Source organism: Mirounga angustirostris, unplaced genomic scaffold (genome assembly GCF_029215605.1).
Source record: "Mirounga angustirostris isolate CCGP_5_RB_7025 unplaced genomic scaffold, mMirAng1.0.hap1 SCAF_16, whole genome shotgun sequence".
Taxonomy (NCBI): domain Eukaryota; kingdom Metazoa; phylum Chordata; class Mammalia; order Carnivora; family Phocidae; genus Mirounga; species Mirounga angustirostris.
Genome location: NW_026991724.1, coordinates 46162359 through 46185296, shown reverse-complemented (window position 1 = coordinate 46185296; position 22938 = coordinate 46162359). Strand labels below are relative to the sequence as shown.

The 22938-nt window shown below is 50.0% G+C and overlaps 1 protein-coding gene across 1 annotated transcript in view; it reads right to left on the bottom strand.

The window, feature by feature from the left end:
* The window catches only part of ACTN4 (actinin alpha 4), a 70765-nt gene extending 51525 nt beyond the window's left edge, over window positions 1–19240 (bottom strand). The window contains exon 1 of the mRNA XM_045891453.3: window positions 19000–19240. Within this exon, the coding sequence (XP_045747409.1) occupies window positions 19000–19161 (162 nt within the window). The 5' untranslated portion in view covers window positions 19162–19240. The remainder of the gene's footprint in view (window positions 1–18999) is intronic.
* Between the last annotated feature and the right edge of the window lie 3698 nt (window positions 19241–22938).

Here is a 22938-nt window from a genome sequence, read left to right as displayed (position 1 = left end):
TGGGGCCTTCTTAAACAAAACAACAACAAAAAAAACCTTTCTATTTTTGTTCACAGAAACATGGAGCCAGATCCTAAAAACATGGACATGGTGAGAGGAATTTTGAGAGCCAACTATCAATTATCTAAGGAAGGGTCCCAAAGATGGAAAACCACAGATAAGGCAACCCCTTTCACCGCCATTCATCTCAACCACCTTTTATCAGAGCTGTCAACATGGAGCAGAAGAAAATGGATTTTCTCCTTCCCAGTAAGAGGATTAAGCAGTTGAAATCCAGTCAAGAGGAAAGAAGGAACTTTTGAAGGAGAGGCAGAGAGGATCAAGAGCACGTAAATGTCCAAGGTCAGAGGTCACAAATGGGTAGCTCCTGGGGCCAAAAACGCCCCATTTTGTATGGCTTGCCGGTTGTTTTTGTTTTTGTTTTTTAAGTTGAATTAATTGTCTCATAAAAACTCCATTCCAAATTCTTGGAAAACGAAATCCCAGACCCTCATTCCCACCTGGCCATAATCAGATGAAGCTGAGTAGTGGCCACCCCATCACGCTACTTCACTGGTTTTTGTCACCTGCCCTATGATAATCCAGGACCACAGTCCCTCAGCTCCAGAAGAAAACCAGAAGCACTCACATCCATTCCCCTCACAACGGCCCAAATGACAGGACCACCCACCCAGAGTGACAAGCTATATGCCAGGGCGAAGCCACCCCCCACTCAGCTTCCAGCTGCCTTTGGCCTCTTCCCAGGGACCCAGAGACAACCAGAAATCCCAGGTGGGAGTGGAGGTGTTCTGTGGTCCCCAACTCCCCTGAGTGGAAACATCAAATTCCCTGAGGGGACCTCAGAGCCATTCCTTCCAGGCATTCTAGCCAAAATGGTGGGGCTGGGAGGCTGAGTTGGGGCAAAGGTATGGTCAGGAAAATGTGAGAAACAGAATATACTGGCTCTGCGGGGCCCAGGGGGAATGACACCCCCCCCCCCCCGCACCGTGCTTCGGCTGCCAGCACTTTCCAATTGGTGCTTAGAGTGAACAGCTATTTCCACTAAAGATCGGAAAAGCACTAAAGTTTCCATACATTGAAGATCGAGCCTTGAGATTTTTGGCTGGGCTACAACTGCCTCTCCCTCCTTCCCTCAACTCTTGCTTCCACCTAATTAGCAAGTGAGATAGCATTCCAAGGGATGGTTTCCAAAGTGTTCCCGAAGAACAGAATCCCAGGACCACAACCACGAGGGTGTCAGCCCCGGGACTGTTACCAGCCCATCAGAAAGTGGTGCTAATCTCACCAACTTCCTGAGGCCACACGGGGCTCAGCCTCCTGGCGGTTACCACAAAAGTCTGGATGGCTCCAGATGCCCAAGGCAGCTCCAGAATAAAGCAGCAGCTCGAACAAATCCAAGGGCAACCATCTTCCCAGGCACCACCCCACCACGATCTCCACCAGCTCCTCCCCAGCTGCCACACACACACACACACACACACACACATACACACACACAGAGTCTAAGTAAAAACAGCAGGCTTATGGGTTCTAGACTTCCTCTACCCATCCACTCAAGACCAGACTGAAGAGCCACTGAAGCTTTTCCCACACACAAAGAAAGTCTAGATGCCACGGATGGGGGACACCTGCAAACTCTGGCTTCCATGACCAGGAGAGGCATCCTTCTTGCCCACGTCATTCTCTCTTCAGGGGCATGTCTCCAGCCAGGACAGCTCCAGGGGAAAAGCTGGATCCCACGGTGACCCCTCAGCCTTGGGGAACTTATGAACCCACACAGCAGGAACCAAACGCTCAGGACTCACCCGGAGGTCAATTTATGAGAGAGAGCAGCGACCCAAAAGCCACATTCACATGTACATGCCATCCTAACACCCAGTTCACTTTCGCCATTAATTTCACTGACCATCTTCCCCTCCAGAATGTAAGGGCTAGGAGGCCAGGAGCTAGGCTGGTTTTCTTTCTTGTGGTATCTCCACCCCAACACAGGGTCTGGGTAAATATCAGCTGTGTGGAGGGGGGAACAAAAAAAGAATACTAACAGATCACAGGATGTGAACAGCAGGAAGCTTACAGGGCTCTCGTATTTAATCCTCAAACTTCCTTCTAAAGCTGTTAGGATGTTTTTTAAGGAGAGGAAGGGGCACGGGGCACTCCAAACTGTATCCTGATCCTGCATTAGCATTTCAGAGGTTTCATCCAGAGACAGTACTGTGCAAACATGAAAGGAGACACCGCATTATAACCTCCTCCCAGTAAATCACCCATGGTTTATTTGGAATTCTGTGAAACAGGCACCTCAAAAGACGTAACTCTCCTTAACCAGGCCTGGATCTTCTTATGACTGCCTTCTGCCATATAAATAGCAAGCCAGCTTGCATATTTTGCATTAATGTCTTCATGCAGGGCTGGTTTGAGTTTATTTTTGTTGCTTTCATTTTAAGACTGTGTTTATGCCTCTCTGTTAGACTTCAGCCAGAAGAAAAATGACAAGATGCTAAGCTTGTCCTTTTTTCAGAGATGCTCCAGACGGTTCCTGGAGGCACATGGGAAGATTAACAACTTATAGGTGCCAACTCACTGGCACTGGGTAGTTTTCCAAAATGGTTTTTGTGGAAGGAACAGATATACGAAACTAGTCCTGTGTCTCAGTTTCCATGCTTCGCGACGGAGCCTCTCGTTCTCAGAAAAGCAGCCGCGTTTACCTAGTGCTGAACTTAGCACCCTGCCTTGTGGGCCACAAATCCCACTATAAAGAAAAGCATTAAATGCGGAATGGCTCAGAAAAGGCTGTCTCTGAAAAAGGCAGCAGCATTTTGAGGAGCAAAAATAGCAAGAGAGAATTTTTTTAACTTGGAAAAGTTGAACCCAGCTAAGAATATTTCAAAGACCCCCCACTTGTGCTTTCCCTCCTGCCCTGCTTTTCAATTGACTTGCCTCTTCTGGAGACAGCTAAACACACACACATTCACAAACTCCTTTTTTAATCCCACCAACTCTCCTCCCCTAAAGCCAGGCTCGAGGTGACAGCTCCTAACAATGACATCACCCCAGGTCTGCCTCTTTGGCAGGGTCACCAATATTGTTTGCAGCGAATTTCCTGTAAAGGTTCTTAAGGCAGGAAACTAGTTCTGTGCCTTGAGTCCTCCGCCTGTTTTGAACCATCCTGTCAAGTTGAAACAAAGGCTTTTTGTGTTTTTTCCTTTTTAAAAAAACCAAAACTTCCCTGCACTTTTAATGAGCACCTTAATTACAGCTAAAGAATTAGATATATTTACGGATGACCTCATGCCTGCTGATAATTAGCAATTTGAAAGACCTGGCACATCTTTAGCGCCGATTCCTTCTCCTTCACCCCCTCCTAGAAGCGTTCAGGTTAATTACTAAGCTTGACCTTCCAAAACAAAGTAGGTCTGGCCCAGCCAGTCCCCCTCCCCCAGGGCCCCCAGGGCCCCCAGGCCGAGAGGGGCTTGTTCCTCCCCCTGAGTGGAGAATGGAAACTGCGTCAGAGAGGGTTGATTTGCCTGGGATAATGATGTAGGAGGGGTGACAGTTCTGGGGGGGGCCCACTCTAAATGTCGACAAGTTTTAATTAACGCCCGGGCTAATTCAACCCTGGCACAGTCAAGGGGAAGAAAACTGCTCATCTCGGAGGGAGAAAGTGTTTGGATTTGCAGAGTCCCAGGTGTGACGGAGGGGTGCCTCTCCGAGGGGGACTCCCACAGAGGATTCTTGGTGTCTGTGCTTCAGGTTCTCCTGGCCTGAGAATCCCAAAACGAGGTGCAGCCAACTCAGGCCGTTACTTTTCCATACCCTTTTCTGTGAGAGGGGTGTGCGCGGCCGGATTTGGAAAGCACGCAAACCGGGTGGCCCTCCAGCAGGGTCCCACCTGCGCCCCCCCCCCACCCGTCCGTTGTCCCTCCATTGTAACATTTTCCAATTTCCAAATTTGCTGCGGGCCTGTGCCCTGTTAGGGGAGAGGCTGGGAGGCGGACATTCTCCTCATTCTTTTGCCTTATTAGGTTATGGATTTGATTGCTTTTGGGGGGGATAGGGGCTAAGTTGAGGAATGGCATCAGGAAGTGACCTCGGGAAGGGGGGGGCAGGAGGAAGGCAGTAAAGAGGATGGAGCAGCAGGCGTGAGAAGCACGGGGGAAGGAGCCCTGGAAGGGGCAAGGCTCCGCTAAGCCCTCTAGAAGGTCCCACGTCCCAGGTCAGCCACTGGGCACGGGCGCCTGCACACCTTTACACCATGTCTGACAGCATTTCTGCAGAGTTATTTTTGGGGTTATCAGTGAGATGCTCTTCCTCTTTCTACATCATTACCAGTTTAGAGAAAGCAGCGTGACCTGAGGCTGTGGGTTGTTTCTAACTTGAGTGGATAACGATTTTTTTTTTTTTTTTTTGCTTTGTGGTGGGGGAAGGGGACAGGGAAAGACGGGGACCCAGGGAACGACCCCTGGGCTTCTCCCAAACTTAGTAACAAGCTGTGTTACTCATGAAAAAGCCTTGCCAGCACTGCCTATGGCTCATCCAGACACGAAACTGTTCAGGACTCCAACTCAGAAATAAGAAGCTACCTCCTGGGTAAGGAGGCCCAGATGGACTCAGAGGCTGGGAAGAGGCCCTGTCACCTGCAGCTCAAGTGCAGGTTGCCACTTGACAGAGAATTCATCTTTGAGGGTGCTGGCTAGGTTTTAGAGTTCAGAGCTCCCGGGTGTGTGTGGGGGGGTACGTTAGTGAAGCATGTTCTGGCTTTCCACTGAGCTGTCCCAATTCAGCAGACCCTTTCAACTCCCTTAAAGAGAAGATGCCAGCAGCAAACCCCCTGGATGCAGGCTGGTGAGCAGCTGAAATCATTCTGAGACGCCAGATCTACTGAGCACAGTGTGTGGGGTGCTTTATATCCACTATCCCGCTGAATGCTGGAACCATCCTGTGAGGCAGGATGATGACCCTTTCCAGAGGAGGGCACTGAGCCTAAACCTCTATCACTTGCCCAGGGTCACACAAACAGGAAGCAGAGGGAATGAGTGTAGAACTGAGGTCTGTCTCCCTCTAAAGGCTGTGCTCTGACCCTCTTCCCACCACACACCTTCCACGGCCTCCCAGTTCTGTCGCCAGAACCAAGCCTGGAGACGGGAGTGCAGGAAACACCCTCCCACAGGGGCTGCAGCCCCCTCAACACCCCCTCCCAGGCTGCAGCTGCCTGAATCCCAGTGACATCTGAGCCGCCTCCTCTAGTCTGGTGGGTAGGCTGGCTGCTATCGCTTACCCACTAGCTGAGCAGGCATCTCTTCCCAGAGCCTGGGTTCGTGCAAGAAACTTTGTGACCCTGTATATTCCCCACAACTTCTCCTCAAGAAAGCTCTCCCAAAAGGTGGGTAGAGCAAAACATTCTCCAAAGACAACTAATGAGCCCCAGGTTCTCTCCTCAAAGGAAGCCCACCTCCCGGGGTGTCTGGGTGGCTCAGTCGTTAAGCATCTGCCTTCGGCTCAGGTCATGATCCCAGGGTCTTGGGATCGAGACCCGCATCGGGTTCCCTGCTCGACGGGAAGCCTGCTTCTCCCTCTCACACTCGCCCTGCTTGTGTTCCCTCTCTCGCTGTCTCTCTGTCAAATAAGTAAAATCTTAAAAAAAAAAAAAAAAAGAAGCCCACCTCCCTAACATCACAGCCTTTCAGAAGTGGGGGGGAAGGGGGTGTGAAAAGGCACCTCTTAACGATGATCAGGCAGACCCTGCCTCGAAGCCCTAACAAGCTGGAAGAGGAAACAAACTGGCTGTGCTAATATTCTGCAGCTCTCCCCCTCGGCACACAAGCAGGGCTTTGGTTGGTGCCCAAGCCACAAAGACTGGCTCGTTCCAGGGGACACCTGCCACCTTCACCATCCCCACCAATCCTTCCGTGGCAAACCTACTGATCCTGGGCAGTGTCAAAGATGGGGACCAGGTTCTGCTGGATGATTCCAGCCACCACTACTGCTTGCATGAGCTAAGCGATGTCACAGCTCTCAAGCATCATCTGAAGGGAGAAAAACCCAACCTGAAACCACGCAAAGAAAGAGGCACGGGCCAGCTACCTGAACCTTATCTCGCAGTGGGGCCAGAGTGCAACTCAAGTATGTCCATTTTGGAAAAGCATATCAAGGGCGTTGCGCTATTTGAGTCACACGTTTGGCCATCGGCACCTGAATGAACTGTTGTTGGTTTTTTGTTTTTTTGTTTTTTTAAACATACTGGAGTATTTCCGGGGATGGGAACTCTTAAGTGCCACAAGCCAGCTCTAAGGCACTTATTTAAGGAAAAGAATAGCACCTGTAAGCCAAGCTTGGCAAGCAAGAATAAACTTTCAAGGCAGAACACTTGCAGGCTACCCTCATTCCAGGGAAAGCATGTTAACGGTGGCCCACGGAGCCAGCCAGGCTGTCAGGAATCAACCCCATTCATTTGGGTGATCTCAATACAGAACTGCCTCTCCGGGCTTGGAGGGGTCATCCGGGCCAGGCAGCACCACACAGCCAGAGGGGACACAAGGCACAAGGCTTGGAGAGACTCTGGGACCTAAGAAGCGAGTCTCTCTGTTCCTTTTTCTGAAGCCTGTGCTTATTCTGAAGGGGCCATCAGCAAGCTGAAAGCAAATGACCTCTCAGGGATTAGTCAGGGCAGACTCCCTCAGCGGGAGGGGTCCAGCCTGCCCACGACAGCCATGAAAGCGACAGGACCCGTGAATGGCTATGGATTCAGACCCTGGGGGTCTGGCTACTCAGAGGTTCCAAGGTACGGCTGAGATATACCGAACATGGTGCCTCAAAGGTGAAACTCCCCGTAGACAATGCTCATCAGGGGAAGGAACCGGCAGGACGGCTCCTAAGAGGCATGTAAGGGATACTGTCCAATCGCACACCAGAGACCCCCTAACGCTTCTCCCAGAAACCTGCAGGCAGCTGGGGCAAAGGCCCACCCCTCCTGCACACTCACCTCCTTTATGAACGTTTCCATGACTGACCCCACCTGCCCTTATTCACCCCTTTCCTCTCCCGGGACACGGCTAGAGTGCTGTGGGCTTTTCTGTGTGCCGCTTAGTGTCCTCCTGAAGTCTCATGTGGCTCTGCTCTCTCCCCGACTACGCAGTGAGCTCCTGGAGAGCATGGGCTGGGTCTCCGGTTTCCCTCATACCCCCAAAGGCTCAGCTCTGCAGAGGGGCCCAGCGAGGGCTGTCGTCTGGCCCTGGCGGTCATGTTTCTACCTGAGTCCTGGACTCCAAGGCCCGTGAAGCCCCAACTCATGTTACACAACATGCTGGGTGGCTATAAAATGCAGACCCACCTTTGGTCAGTGGCCCCCAATTCTGCTACCCAGGTGACAACTGCTGAAGGCTTTCAAAAGACCTTCCAAGTCTTTACAGTGTGATGGAAAGAGACAGCTTCCCCGCTCCTCCCCCCAAGAAAGCCTTTTCTATCTGCAGGAACAGCCTGGAGCAGGTTCAGCTCAGCATAAATGCATAATAAGCCACCCACCGTGGAAACTTACAGCTGTAGCCCAAACGTGGGGTAGGACTTGATGTAATGGGCCACGTTTTCCATTTGCCATAAGCTTTCTTCCCACTCTGCATCAGTTTTATAAAGGGGAGGTTTTATTTTTGTATTTAAGGGGATAACGATAAATATACACACACTTATCTCCCCTCCTATACAGCTACTTAAAAGATTCAACAAGTTCACATGGGTACGCTGCCAGGAGAATGGAAACCTCGCCATCTTTCCAGCCGAAGCAGCTGGGCTGTCCGTGCCACCACAGGATACCTTCATACTCATTCGCTCCTTTAGATCCTGTCAACGGGGAGGATTTTTGCAGCCGAATCGCATGAAGGGCAGGGCAGAAAGAATCCCAGCCCATGTTCACACTGGCCGCTTTATGATCTGTGAACTCAGAGTCTTGCTGAGTGTTGTGTGCACAGAGTCAGGACTGTCTACTGATAGCCCAGAGCATGTTGCTGTTCCTCCCTGAGCAAAAGCCACATAACTAGTCTGACAAGGTGTGACTTCAAATGGGGAGCCATGGGCCAAATGAAGGCCACGGGGTTACTGGACTGGCTTCCGGGGGGCGGAGGGGAGAGGACGGAAAGCTAAACACCTCAATCGGCCTGCATGTGTGTCTCTCTGAACCAGAACCACGCCAGCTACAGCTCCACCTGACCAGAAGAAACCAGGGGGAAATACTGAGTAAATGGAAAGGGGATTTACAGAAAAAGGGAGGCCCTAGGAGAAGAGCCAGTTAAAAAAATCAGGCTTCCTGGCTTCCCACTTCAAAGAGGGAACCACAACATTTTATCAAGATGCTTTATAAATCAAGTGGCATCTTGATGGGACAGAAGGGGACTGGAATTTGTTCATAGGGTAAGAGTTAAGTTCTCGAAGAGAGACACTACAAAGCCCCATGAGCCCACAGTGCTGTAAAACTCCAGATTCAAAAGTTACCAACGCTTTAATCAAACACAGCTGCCTACTGCAGCAATGAGCCCAGGGATGATTGAAGCTTTTGTTTGGTTTAATGCTCCATCCTCCCAGGGTTCCCACTTTAGAAGTCAGTTATGGTTTGGCCGGTCCAGGGGCCCTGAGAGGCAAGGGTTACAGGGCCAGAGTTCTGGAAGCATGAGGTTCCTGGCCTAATGGAGTCTAAGAGGCACTGAGTTTGCAGACTCTAGGCCTCATCAACATTTCCCACAAAAAAGCTCTGAGATTTGGCTGGGACCATCTTTTCTACATGCCCTGCTCTGGCCACTCTGGCCTTCTTTCTGCTCCTCATGGCCTCTGCACTTTCTTGCCCCCTGCTTGGAACAGCCTCCCCACAGTGCTCTCTTGGCTCTCTCTTTCTCATCCCTTAGGGAAAAGCTCAAATGTCCTGTCTTCCAAGATCTCCCTCTTGATCTAAACTACCTGCACTGCACCCTACTCCCCTCACTCACCTCCCTCCAAGCCATTCCCAATCACCAGACTGTAGTATATGTAGATCTAAGAGCAGAGGCTCAAAAGCCAGACCTTCAAGGTTCAAATCCTGGCCCTGCTGCTTGGGCAAGTGACTTAAACTTCCATGGATCCATTTCTGCACCTGTTCCGTAAAGGTAACAACACCTACCTCACAGGACGACACGAATCAGTCCAGGTAAACACTTCGAATAGCATTAAGCACAGGATAACACGCTAGGGATTACTATTATTTAATTCACACCACACCATCCTATCTGAAATTACCTTGTTTTATTCACATGCTTGCTCTCTGTCTCCCCCACCAGCCTACAAATAGACCAAGAACATACAGAAATGAGATGGAATATGGTTTGCATTTGGTCACCTGATTTCCTTGGTGGCCACCGGCCAATCCCAAAATGGGGAGCAAGCTCCCCAAACTGACCACATGCTGACATCACTGAACCCACAAGGCCCGAACGGCTACTCAGAAGTCTCATGTTTAAACAATGCTTGGAATGTTTGATAGGAACATGCACTTATTTTTAGGCAAGAAAGTTGTCTCCTAGCTAACCCTGTGGCCCTAGAGCAGGCCGTATTTGGCAAGCATTGCTTTGTGGTTGTTTATTAAAGAAGCCCAGAACTTTCCCAAGTCTAAGGTAGCTGCAAAGAGAACTCCATGCGCTTTGAGTCTTCTGTTTTTATGGTCAAAGCTTGTTCCCTCTGAATCTCTAGAGTGTTTCTGGGCGGGAGGTAAGAGCCGAGCGCCACCCCGGGACATTATGCAGCTTTGGGCCATGGTCCCTTAACCAACCATCCCTAAAATGGATCGCAGCTCTCAATGGACGGAATTCTTTTCTGTGGATTGTCTCTGTGTCAGCGAGTTAAAGAAAGTTACACAAGGAAAGGGACAATTAGTTTCCCAAAATGGTCAAGAAGGTCCTCCCCAAACCAGTCTAGGTATTTCCTCTCACTCTACCAGCAGACACAGTGCTGAGTTGACTACAGGCCTGACATCTCTGAAAAAGACATCTTGATACAGACCTTTCTGTTTTACAGAAAGTCAAATCCTACCAGACTTGGCAGCATAGCTCAAATGACCCAAAAAAAGAAAAGAAAAAAAAAAAAAAAAAGCCTCACAATCCTAGTGATGTTTACCGTCTGGATACCTTCCAGGACTGGTTAGCAGACCGCCTGTAAGAAGGGTTGATTCATCAGACTGCCCTTGAACCAGCCTGGAAAACCAGCTGCTTCCAGACATTTTGAATTTTGAAACTGAGTTTATACCATAAGCCAGAACTGGAAGATCATACAAGCCTATAAAATTAAAAAAACAAAAAAACCCAAACAACAACAAAAGCCTGACGCTTCCAAACACAATTCATGCCAGCAAGAGCCAAACAAGCGCTTGTAAAAGCATTTAATATTTTCATCAGACTCAAGAGTTTAATATAAAGACATTCAATTCCTTAAAGGAAAGAGGAGGAAGTAACAGGGAGAAAAAAATTTATTTACTGTCAGAGTTGGGATAGGAAGGATGTGGATTTTTTTCTTTTTTAATGTTATCATGGAACGAACTGCACTTGGGATTTGCTGGAAACTTTAGAGTCCTTTTTAATTTGTCAGTGTTTGTGAAAGCAGGCAAAAGATGCAGGCACATTTTGCCCTGCTATTAAGAAGTCACATAGCTGAGATTCCAACTCTAAATGCCTAGAGAAAAAGCACACGTCCTGGCCACAGAGCCAACAGCGGCTTTCCTGCTGTCTGCCTTTCCTTCTCCCTCTCTCATGCGCACACACACACCCCTCATGGATAAAACAGAGCGGCGCGACTCCTGCGCCAGGAAACAGGCCCCTCAGCCACCTACCGGGCATGGCCACCATGCCTGTGGATATTTTCCTGGGACACCGGTTGGCAGCGTATTTCTGCCCAAGAGCCCAACATTCCACCATCAGTGCTGCCTCTGGTGTGGAGGCGCTCCCCAAAACAATTAGTAAGCGACTCAGTTTCCATGGTGATATCAACTAAATACTTTTTACTCACACCCAGATCATAGAGCACTCGTGTGCTGACTATTACATACGCACGGCCTGGGGCAATGACCCTGTCGGAAGGAGGCTTCCAGCACTGCCCTTGGTGCTTGGTAAAAGAGGGCCTGTCATCTCAGACCCACCAACCGTCCCAGAGTGACAGCCCCTCCAACACCCTCCCAGCATGGCTGGCTGTTGAATCACCTTCAAGCTTCCTCCTGTGATGCTTCTAATCGAAACTTGGCCTTCTCGGGCACTGAAATGACATAGATATCAAAGAAAAGAAATGCATCCAGATCACTTCCTGTTGTGCCTCCATCCTGGACGGCTGCTAATTAAGACGTTCTTAAATCAGAGTCATTTTTGCTCAGGAGGTACAACGTGAAAACTCTTTATCTTGGGCTTTTTGGAGATGAAAAAACCAGACTGTTCTCCTCACAGGTGGAGAAGAGGAGCAGGGCCTACCGCCTGCCTTCTGCACTGCCTCCCATCCACCTAAAATGTGGCTTCCACCCACTCTCAACAGCCATCAGGGAGGGGGAGAAGATGAAAAGAAAAACCCACTAGAAAGCCAGTGACAGACATCACTCAGACCCACACCTTTGGGGGGGAAACTTTAAAAAGCATTAAACAAACCACAATGTCTTCTTTATTCCTGCCTGAAGCTGAAGACACAAATGCTATTGTATGGCTGGTGTTCTAGCATCCCATTCAATCATTTCAACACCGTCAACGATATTTCCCAAGATGACTTCATTGTGTTCCACGAGTAGTAACTGCCACTTTCAACTACTCCTGCCCTGTGTCGACAGTTCCACTGGAAAACAAAGAATCTGTTCTGCTCTGATATTTGGAAGAAAAACATTTAAATAAGCCTTTCTTAACTCGGCAGGAGGGCACTGCTTTCCTCTCAGAATCTAGGATTCAAATACCCAAACAGCAGAGCAGTGTATTGGGGGGGGGGGGGGGGCGGCAGCCAAACTTCCAGTGCGTATGTGTACGAAAACCAGAGCCTTAAAAAGAAAAAGCTATGTGAGGGGCAAGTGATAAGCCCACAATTCTTGTATTTACGACGTGGCCCTGGGTTCTTAAAAAACAAACAACCCTAACATTTGAAAGCAAAGATAAATCCAGTGTCATCCAATCTTGAGTGAGATGTGGGACGTGGGGCAAGCAGGATGGGCGGTGTGTTCCTGGGTAAGTCATGCTGTCCTGACACTCGTGAAATGTTTCCAGAGTCAAGTGAGATGGTTTTTTCCAAGTGTGGCACACACACATGGGAGATTTTTTTTTTTTAAGATGTTATTTGTTTGTCAGAGAGAGAGAGAGAACCCAAGCAGGGGGAGTGGCAGGCAGAGGGAGCAGCAGGCTCCCTGCTGAGCAAGGAGCCCAATGCAGGGCTCGATCCCAGGACCCTGAGATCATGACCTGAGCAGAAGGCAGGTGCTTAACTGACTGAGCCACCCAGGTGTCCTGACACATTGGAGATTTTAAGGGTTATCCACTTCCTACGTTAAACCCTGAATCACAGTGAGGTTATTCCTTTGATTCTCTTGTAAACCTTCTGATTACTTCAAAGAGAAAGTCTCTGCTTGGTACTGTGGGTCTTTAGCACCTCACTAACACTTGCCAATCTCTCTTTTTAACAAAGGGAGCAGGCCTCAGGCCCAGAGCCTTCGGCAGCGATAACACCTAGCTAGAATTTAACATTGTTTTGTTTTCAGCATGTTTATTTCCCCAGTTTCCTTCTATTTATGGCCAGGGAGGCTGAATTTTTCATTAGCATACTTACATAACTTTTCCTTTTGAAACTGAAGAAAGGCAAATTGACTTAAAAAGTTTTAAGCATATAAAAGTAAAAGTGGGTATTGAAAAATCACAAATGACTGAAGTTTAGTAAATAGGGAGATAAGCATAGGAGCAAGGATTGGGGGGGTGGCTGCTACTCTGGCTGGAGAACCACGGTCTCTTCTGGAAATGACACGATGGCCCCTCATTCTTGGGGGTACAGCGCTCATCCCAGAAAGGCAGGAGCCAGCACAGAAACAGGTGACAAATAGCAAATCCCCCATAAACTCAATCCACTGGCTTTCCAGTAACTCTTCAACAAATTATGCCTAAGAGAAAGACCACTGACTTCTCCCAGAGTAACTGCTGCTCAGGACTCAAGAGAAGGCAACCAAGTTACACCAACCAGCTTTTCAAGACTTTCCCTGGACATTCCAAGTTAATGCATCGATTGTTTACAAAGGAAGGGGGCGGGGGATAGGGACATGAAAGAACAACACAACCAAAAAAGGCACAACAGCAAGACGAATGTCTCAGAGATTTTTATAATCCCGGGGAGACTTGGATAAAACTGCCCCAGCACTGATGTAAGGACACCCCAGCCAGTTAAATTCAGGCAAAGCTTTCCCTTTCTCGGGGAGGCAAGATCCCTCTCCTCCCAGCCAGCAGGCTAATTTCTCCTCCAGTAAGATCCTTCTTTACACAGAGTCTGGAATTTAAAATGATTGTTTTTCTTGATTCACTGACCCTTACACTCCTTGATACCTGGGATACTGACTAAAATGTAACTCATAAACCTTCTGGAAGCAAAGCAAGTGTTACTGTGCCACTTTCAGATACTTTATAACAAATTCTGGCGCCGGCGTTGCCAACACTGTAAAACTAAGTTTCCTTCGAACTGTGCTTTGATGTTTTCAACTTTAAACTCATCCCAGGATATAAGGACGGCTTTCAAACCTCCACAGATGACAGAATTTGCATCCGCTCAAGTAGAAACTTCCGTCTACCTTTCCCTTTCCCCTTTCAGTAGGTAGGTCTGTGTTTCAATGACCACCGCTTGTTGAGTTACCAACTTGCTACCACTTGCCTCCTATTTCCATGAAAAAAGGGGGGAAGAGGACCTTGAGCAGGAGTGTTTTGTTATTCTGTAAAATAAATACATAAATAAAGGCAGTGGGCGGGAACCTGAGGGAAGGGACTTGAATGTGACTGATGAGACCAGGGACGTGAGTAAGTGACGGAAACCGGGATAAAGCTGGGGGAGACCCTAGTCTAGAATATATTGCATGCCAGGGAAGAGATAAACATGTCGACATTCTGGCTATTCAGAAAACTTGACCGAGCAAGTGATCCGAGGGCAAACAGCTGTTCGCTAATTATCTTTGCCCTTCTCCTCTCCCCTTCCCTCCCCTCCAAAACAGAAGCAGCAAGGGAGTCCTTGCCTTCTTTTAAGAACCCTAAGATCTGGTCAAAGGCTTGTAGAATTTCCAGCACACTGTAAACCAATACAGCAAAAGCCGAAAGTGTCCCCCCCTCAACCGTCTCAGAAATTCCTTGAGCCTTCTCAAATCCATTCTTTTTGGGTTCCATTCCCTTTTCTGTCCTCTGCGAGACAGCACTGCCAGATAACCTGGGCTAGTCACTCAGGTAACTCTGAAAAACTGGGCTGTCTGGCCAAAGTCCGCCATGCCTGGAGTCTACATTTCAAGGACAGAAGTTTCCCCATCTCAGAGGCTTCAGATTAGAAGCCAGACTCGTCCCTGCTCCCCTAAAATCTGCTTAGCAAGACCTTTTGCGAGCGCCATCCTACATCTTAACGGACCTCCTGACTGCAGCTCAGGGGTTCGACAGCATGGGGACAGCCCGGACACTCAAACACCGCCCTCCATTTCCTGAACCGTGTTCCTCCAACATGTTCCCCAAGCTTGTCCCACAAGGAAGCCCACTCGAGGCCAGGCAATCAGCTGCCCTTAAATAAAACCATTTAGCACCAGCTCCAACCCAAAAGTGAGTCAGCGCCCTGCTGCCAAGGTGGCCTAGCAAGCCTCCTTGTTGGTCTTGGAAGCCGGAACCAGGGAGGGTGTTTCAAAAGGCAGAGGGCAATCCTGGGTTGCCGCCCTGGACTGCCTGGGATTAGCAGGCACCGCTCCCACGCATGGTACCAACTCTCAACTGAGTGAGTGTGAGTGGCGACCAGGGGCGCAGTTCCTCCCAGACCTCACCTCTTGGGCAGTCATCAGAAAAGCCATGTTCTAAGACCCGTTCTCAGGGATTGGGGAGGGAAGGGAGGGCTTAGTAGCCGAGTAGCTTCCTCTACCCCTCTCCCAAGAGGGCAGAGTATAGTTGCCCCCTCCCATCTTTACAGTCTTATTTCTAGATGATAATTAAGTTTGATGGGGTTTTTTATTTTTTTTTAAGATTCTTTTTTTTTTTTTAAGATTTTATTTATTTATTTGAGACAGAGAGAATGAGAGACACAGAGAGCACACGAGAGGGGGGAGGGTTAGAGGGAGAAGCAGGCTCCTTGCTGAGCAGGGAGCCCGATGCGGGACTCGATCCCGGGACTCCAGGATCATGACCTGAGCCGAAGGCAGTCACTTAACCAACTGAGCCACCCAGGCGCCCCTGATGGGGTTTTTTAAATCTTTATTATTATTATTTAATTTTTTGTGATAGGTACGTTATTTAATTTTGAAAGCCGCTACGGACCTGTCAGTCTTAGCCAGATCCTAAGAGGGAAGCAATTAGAGTAATGGAACAAAACTGATGCTACTTTGAGGCCTCTATTGTCAGCCTTAAAAAAAAAAAAAAAAAAACCTGCTTGGAGAAAAACAAAACACCCTCAGAACTTTCAAATAATTAACTCACCCTTAATACAGACCTGAGCCAAAGGTCAGGGGTCTAAACACTGAGTCCCTGTAAGCAGTGACGTTTCAATGAACACGCAGGCTTAGCGAGGGAGGCGTTCCTTCTGGCTATGCCAGAGGTCACCTGGAGGAGGTGACAAGGGACTTCTCCTCTCCAGGAGAGTAGGTGGCGGCAGCCAGGCTGACCCTTTCAGAAGCTGGGAGAAGGAACTGTGGCCCGAGAAGTGTAACTGCTGGAGAATTTGCTCAAAACACCGGACCAGTCCTTGCTCCATCCCCCCAGGAGAAAACTTAGGGCCTTCCATGTCAGAACTGCTGGGGTCTCTAGAAGTCAGAGCAAATGGCTTCAGGTAGAAGTGAGAACCACCAGAAGCCACACACACCCTGACTTGAACCAACCCTTGCCTAATTCCCAGAAGAATTCAATTCCACACACTTCACAGGACTACAGCTATCCTGGACACAGATTATTTCAGAGTATGTGAGTATGCACAAGATACTCACAGGACTGCCACTCTCCCTGTGCCCGTGGCTCAGCCTTGGAGAGGCAAGAAGGACAACCTGTCAGGCGCTAAACTGACACTGTAATGTAGAAAAACTCACCCAGACCGTTGGGGGGGAGGGGGTTCTTCTTAGAAGGGAAAGAAACAGGGAAACACAGTAAAAATTTGTGTACATATTCCTTTCCATTACTCCTTCCCCCATTTCATAAAGGATCCCTATTCCATAATAGGAAAGTGCACAGCAGTGAAGCAGTATTTTCCCCCAAAGAACAGCTATGTGTAAATATTTGCTGCAGTAGGGTATAAAGCAGGATATACTAGAATCTGACCCTTATTGAGAATTGAAAGCAGCTTGTATTAGAGGACAATGTGAGCCACCCTTTCCCTCAACCTTGCCTGGTCCTTGAGAAAGGGAAGAGGGAAAATAACACACAGCAGCAGGGCCTTGGGGTTCCCGTGAGTCCCGGTTCCCGCCCAGGACCTGAATGGTGCCCCAGCCTCACCCTGTGTGCAAGGGAGGCTATAACCACGGAAGAGCACACACCCTAACTCCCAGAAGGGAGTGGAAATGAGCTAGCAAAAGGAGTCATCTGGGGAGGGGTACAAGACAGGAAGGGAGGGAAAGGGAAGGTTCCCCCACTCTCACACCTGAGAGAAAAGAGTCAGGGGCTCAATTTCCCAAGCACCTGGAGCTGGAGAAGACAGATCCCAGAAATACTCAACAACAACCCTGCGGCCCCCTGTTCCCCTCCCAACTTTCCAAGTCTCTTGGCAACTCTTAACCTTTTCCAACCCGGCACTGCCTGGGGCAATAAATTATTGCTGTGACAGCAGGCTAGATCTCCCTCTCCCCTCAAAAAAGCATTTCTACGTCAGATTATCTCAACCTAGCCACCCGGAGACAAGTGGAGCAATGGAGAAGAACACCATCACCAACCCGCCACCCCCACCCAATGAGGAAATTCAAGCAGAGGTTGGGAATTTACCCAAGGTTATGCCAGGCCCCACCCCAGGAACAGCTGCTCCTTTCACCCTTCCCCTCCACCCTGGGTGGCCTGCACTGGGCCCCTGAGCACCAATTCACACCCTCAAGAGGCTTCCAGTCACACTCTCCGCTCTCGTTCCTCAGCTCATCGCTCAAATCCCTTGAGTCTGCCCGATGTTCCTGAAAAAGCTCCACCAAATCTCCCCCTCCCAAAGTCCCCACAGAGTACACATCCATTTCTGTAGCATCACAGGACGCCTCCTTCCACCCTTCCTAATTTCACAGATGACAGAATTATACTGAGAGAGCAAGGGTCTTGCCCAGGACCACAAAGCTGATGAATAACAAATCTGGGAAGAAAATTCAGATCTCCGGAACATATTAAAAGCCTCTAACTTCAAGTACCTGCCACTCTCTTCACACACTTTAAACCACCTCTCTCAAAACACACACCCACTCAACACACTCCTTTCTTTAGCTCTTCATGCACACACTCAAACCCTCTCTTATATCAGCTGAGAGCTCCCCTCCTCAACCACCTTGAATTACCCCCCCCAACATCTTCTCTGGGCCTCCCACTCCTTTTGATCTCCCTTTCACTACTGCAGTCCCCCCTAAGTAGCTTCCACACCCCAACATGCCACCTGAAAACAGACCTTGCTTTAAGGATCCCTACACCCCCTCCCCCCAAAAAGACACAATTCTTGACACTCTCACTGCGTCCTCCCTTATTCTCCCTCCCCCCGCCTCAAAACACACTCTGTAGTCCCGAGACTGTGTACCTCTAGAAGCCCTCCCCCCCCAAATTCCTTTCTCAGTCTATCCATCACATGCTGCCTTCCTAATGAGACTTTCGTTTTCCTAATCTCCCTCCCATTACCCGCCATTCCGCCGCTCCCATTCTCTCCAGCATGCTCACCTTTTTCCACCCTACCTTTCCCTTAGGCTCCTCCAACCCTTGGCTGAGCTTTTCAGCCTTCCATCAGTTCTTCAGAATCCCCTCTTCTAAACACTCCAGGTATCCTCTGCATCCCCCTTCGGCCTCTCCATCCCTCGTCAATTCCTCTTACTCCTCCTGCCTCCCAATTAGAACAGGGTACCCCCAATAAATCTCACCCCTTCCAACACTTCTTACAGCTCCCTAACTTCTTTCATTCGCACCCCTACTCATCCTTGCACTCCCATGCCCCAGTCTCACACCCATTTCTTTCCTCTGCCCCTCTCATTTTCCAAGTCTCCCAGGTCCCCCCACTACTCTTCAGACTCCACATCCCTTTCTTAGCGCCCCTACTCCATCTTCAGACTTTCAGAATCTCCATCCCCTTTAGGACTCCCCCAACCCCAATCTTCTTCAGACCGTTCTGCACCCCCAAATAACCCCCTCCATCTTCGAGCTCCTCTTCAGGCTCCCCCAACCATCAATTCCATTCTGGTCCACAAATTCCAGAATCCCCCATTTCTCTCCGCACCTCCAACCACCCTCTCACCCTTCCATTCCGCCTCAGACCCCAATTCCATTTTAGAAGTCTCCATGCATCTCGGTTTTCCCCAATTCCCCGCCCAAACCCTCCAATTCCTTCATCGGGCTCTCTGATTTTTGTGGGTTTTTTTGTTTTTTAAGACTTCCATATTCCCTACACGGCCGCCAATTATTTTTTCAGACTCCCCATTCTTTGGCCAAGTTCTACAATTCCTTCTCAGGACTACAAACCCCTTCCCAGTCCCGCCAATTCCTTCTCATGACCCCCGATTCCCATCACAGACCCTCCAATTCCCTCTCGAGACCTCCAATCCTCTTCCCGGGCCCCAACCTCCCTCGGAAGCCGCCCTTCAGCCCGTCCGGCCCGCGGGCCGCGCACCTTGCGCTGCTGCTTCTCCCAGGCCGGGTCCAACAGCAGGTCCCGGTCCCAGTCGTCCTCCTGGGCCATGTAGTCGCCCATGCTTCCCCCGCCGCCGGCGCCATTGCCCCCGCTGTTAGGGCCGTACTGGTACGACTGGTTCGCCGCGTGGTAGTCCACCATTCCGCCGCCTCTCGCTCGCCCACCAGCCCGTCCGCTCCCGCCGCAGCTCCCGCCCCTCTGCCCGAGCCTCCTCCGCCGCCGCCGCCGCCGCTTCAGCTGCTTTAGCCCGCCCTCCCCCAGCGCCTGCGCACTGCCCGCCGCGCCTGCGCACCGCGCCGCCGCCGCCGCCGCCCTCCCGCGCGCGCGCGCCTCCTAACCAGAAAGGCGCCGGGACCCGCCTCGGGGAACCCGGCGCCTGCGCAGAGTCCATTTCCCCCCCCCACCTCTTCAGCTCATGTACGAGCCGCGTCCCCTCTCCCGCGTGAGCGCGCGCGTTCTCTGCGTGTGGGCGGGGCCAGATCATGAATGATTCATAAGGCGGGGTCTCGCCATCAAGCCTTAACCTGCCCAGGCCTGGAATGTGTATTCCCATTCAGCAACACAAATTCAGCAAATATTTATTAAACGCCGACTGTGTGCCAGATCATGTTTTACGCATTGGCACTAAACAAGATAGACAGAAATCCCTGCCCTCGTGGAACTACCTTCTAGTGAAGGAAGATAACAAAATCTTTGGAAGTACAGTCCAAGGTTTGATAAATGTTATGGAGAAAAATTAAGCATGAGCTGGAATGCCAAACAGTAGTCAGGGTAGGCTTTGCAGAAAAGGAGGACATTTGAACACAGACCTGAAGGATTCACAAAATGGACACAAGAGTTAGGTATATTGGAATAAATACTGGCTGAGCAGGAAGGTAAAGGAGTTTGGGGACTTGTCTGTCTTCATTTATTCAACAAACATTTACTGAGCACCTGTGGTGTGCCAGGCATTGCGCTGGCCATAGAGTGCTGAGCATGACAAGCATGATTAGTTGTCAAGCGGCTCACATGGTGGTGGGGGGGGGCAACAATAAGTAAGCAAATTAATACAGATAAATGACATTGCCACATTCATAGGCTTCTCAAATTTAAATATCCAAAGCTAAGCTTCCGATCTTCCCAAACCTGATCATCCCACAGTCATCCCCATTTCAATTAATGGCGCCTCCATCCTTCCAGCTGTGTGGGCAATAAGCCTTGCAATCAATCCTTGCCTCCTCTTTGTCTTTGCACCCCACATCCAGGTTCAGAAATTCTGTCAGTTCCATCTCAAAAGTATATACAGGGGGTGCAGTCAGTTAGGCAACCAACTCTTGGTTTCCACTCAGGTCGCTTGGGTTGTGATCTCAGAGTTGTGAGATCAAGCCCCACGTGGGACTCCACATTCGATGACGTGGAGTCTGCTTAAGACCCTCTCCCTCTCCCTCTGCCCCTCCCCACCAGACTTGCTTTCTTTCTGTCAAATAAATAAATAAATCTTAAGAAAAAAATAAAAAGTATATACAGAATCCACCCATTTCCTCCTGCCTCCATGGCCCCACCCTAGTCCTATCCACCCTTGCCCTGTCTTCACGTGGACGGCTGCAGCAGGCTCCTTACCATCTCCCTGCTCCCCTTCCCATCCCTCCACCCCACTCTCTTTCCCACAAGAAGCCCGAGGGAGCCTGTGAATACCTGAGTCAAATCTCTCACCTAAGTCTCTCACTCCTCTGCTCAGAACCCCTCCTTGGTGCAATACTGAGTATGAGTCAAAGTCAAAGAAAGGAGGAAAAGCTAAAGAAGGAGTCTTCTCTGCCCTGGCCCAGCCCAGCCCCGCTTTTGAAACAAGACACTCCTGGGGGTGCCTGGGTGGCTCAGTCGTTAAGCATCCGCCTTTAGCTCAGGTCATGATCCCAGGGGCCTGAGATCAAGCCCTGCATCAGGCTCCCTGCTCAGCGGGAAGCCTGCTTCTCCCTCTCACATTCCCCCTGCTTGTGTTCCCTCTCGCTGTCTCTCTGTCAAATAAATAAAATCTTTAAAAATAAAAACAAAACAAGACACTGCTGGAGCTTCAGCCAGACCCCCAAGGTCTTCCCCATCCTGTCCCCATTTCCCCTCCCACTTCACCTCCCTCTCCCCCTCTGTCTCTGAGCTCCTGCCACACAGCTGACTTCCTCCTCACTGTTCTTCAAACACACCAGGCACCTTCCAACCTCAGGGCCTTTGCACTGGGTGATACCTTGTTACCGCTGCCTGGAACACTTACCCCACATACTGGATCCCCAAAGCTTCAACAGCCTCCTCCACTGCAGGTCTGCAAAAATATCCCCTCTTCAGTGAGACCTTCCCTGACCACCTTGGTTAAAATAGCATCCTACACCTTCCCTCCTATGTTTTATTTTTTCCAGAGTACTGATCACCATTTAGCATACTACATGATTGGCTTGTAGTTCATCTGTCTCTTTCCCAAGAATGTCAGGCCGTGAGCGTGGGGATCTTTGGTCACCGCCGTTTCCCTAGTCTCTGAAGCAGTGTCTGGCACAAGATAGCCACTTAATATATCTTAGGTGAATGAATAGATGGACTTAAAACCATGATGAGGAGTTTGAATTTTATTGGAAATGCAATGGGAAGTTCAGGGAGGACCCTAAGCAGGAGGAGGGCTGGGATTGCTGTTTACAGGATCCAGCAGCCACAGGAGGGGAACAGACTGTAGGTGGAGTGAACGCATGGAGACCAGCCAGGGGGCTGCCACAATGGTCCAGGTGAGCATGGTCAGGACCAGGGTCTGGAGGAGGAGAGAGCCGTGGAGGACAGGCAGTGGAAGCATTTGGAAAAATGGAGCTGACAGGACTGACTGTCGTGAATTGGATGGGGGGAGGGGGTGGCCATGAGAATGAAGGAAGAATCCAGACTTAAGACGGCTCCCAAGGGTTGGACCTGAGCGACCCAGGAGTGCGAACTTGATTGGAGTCAGGAAAGGGAAGAAGGTAAGGGTTGAAGGTAGACTAGAGCAGGACCTGGCCCAGTGTGAATGGAGAGGATTGTGTCACAGTCAACCTTCAGAGCTGGGGATGAGAAGACATGGCTCCTCCAGGTATGGGAGCTCATGGATTTCTCCCCACCTCTTTCGAAAAAGCACTGGAAGGGATCCGATGGCACACAAAGGAAAGGGACAAGGCCTGGGCACCTCCCATTTTCCCAGGGGATGCCGGGAACTGGCCAAAGATCCAAGAGCGCTGGCTGTGACCTGGAGAACCAAACCAGGACTTTTGTGCTGGTCCTAGTTGGCAGGGAGAGCCACTGGGGCTATGGGCCATCAGCCCCACCCTGCCTGCTCCCAATGGACACTGAAAAGCCTTCTAGAGGAAGGGCTCAGATGAAGTGGATGGCCCCGGTCAGTGAGGTTTAAAGGCTCCCTTTATTTATAAATGTTACGTGTGACATTTTTTTTTTAAGTAAGCTCTATGTCCAATGCAGGACTTGAACTCATGACCCCAAGATCAAGATGCTCTACCAGCTGAGCCAGCCAGGCGCCCCTGTTGTATTCCATTGCTAATTCTAGTTAGTGAAACGAACCAAACAGGGCTATGTCCTCCTAGGGTGGGAACGTGAACAGATACCGCGGTGTCGAGAGGGGACTATGGAAGCAACTGAAATAAGCCCGGGAGAGCAAGACCGGCAGCAAACGTATCGTCTCTTACTACAGGCCAGACTACGTTCAACTCTTCAAATGCATGAACTCACAGCAACCATTTAAGTGGGTGCTCTCCCCAGCTGGGAAACTGAGGCACAGGGAGGTCAACCAATGTGCCTAAAGGTCGCTAGGCTGGGGTTTGAAAGCAGGCAGGCTTTCTCTATAGCCAGGTCTCTTAGCTGCTTGAAGGATCCTCCCAGAGCAAAAGCAGTAGGCTAAGAAGGAAAAGCTGTGGTTTTCCA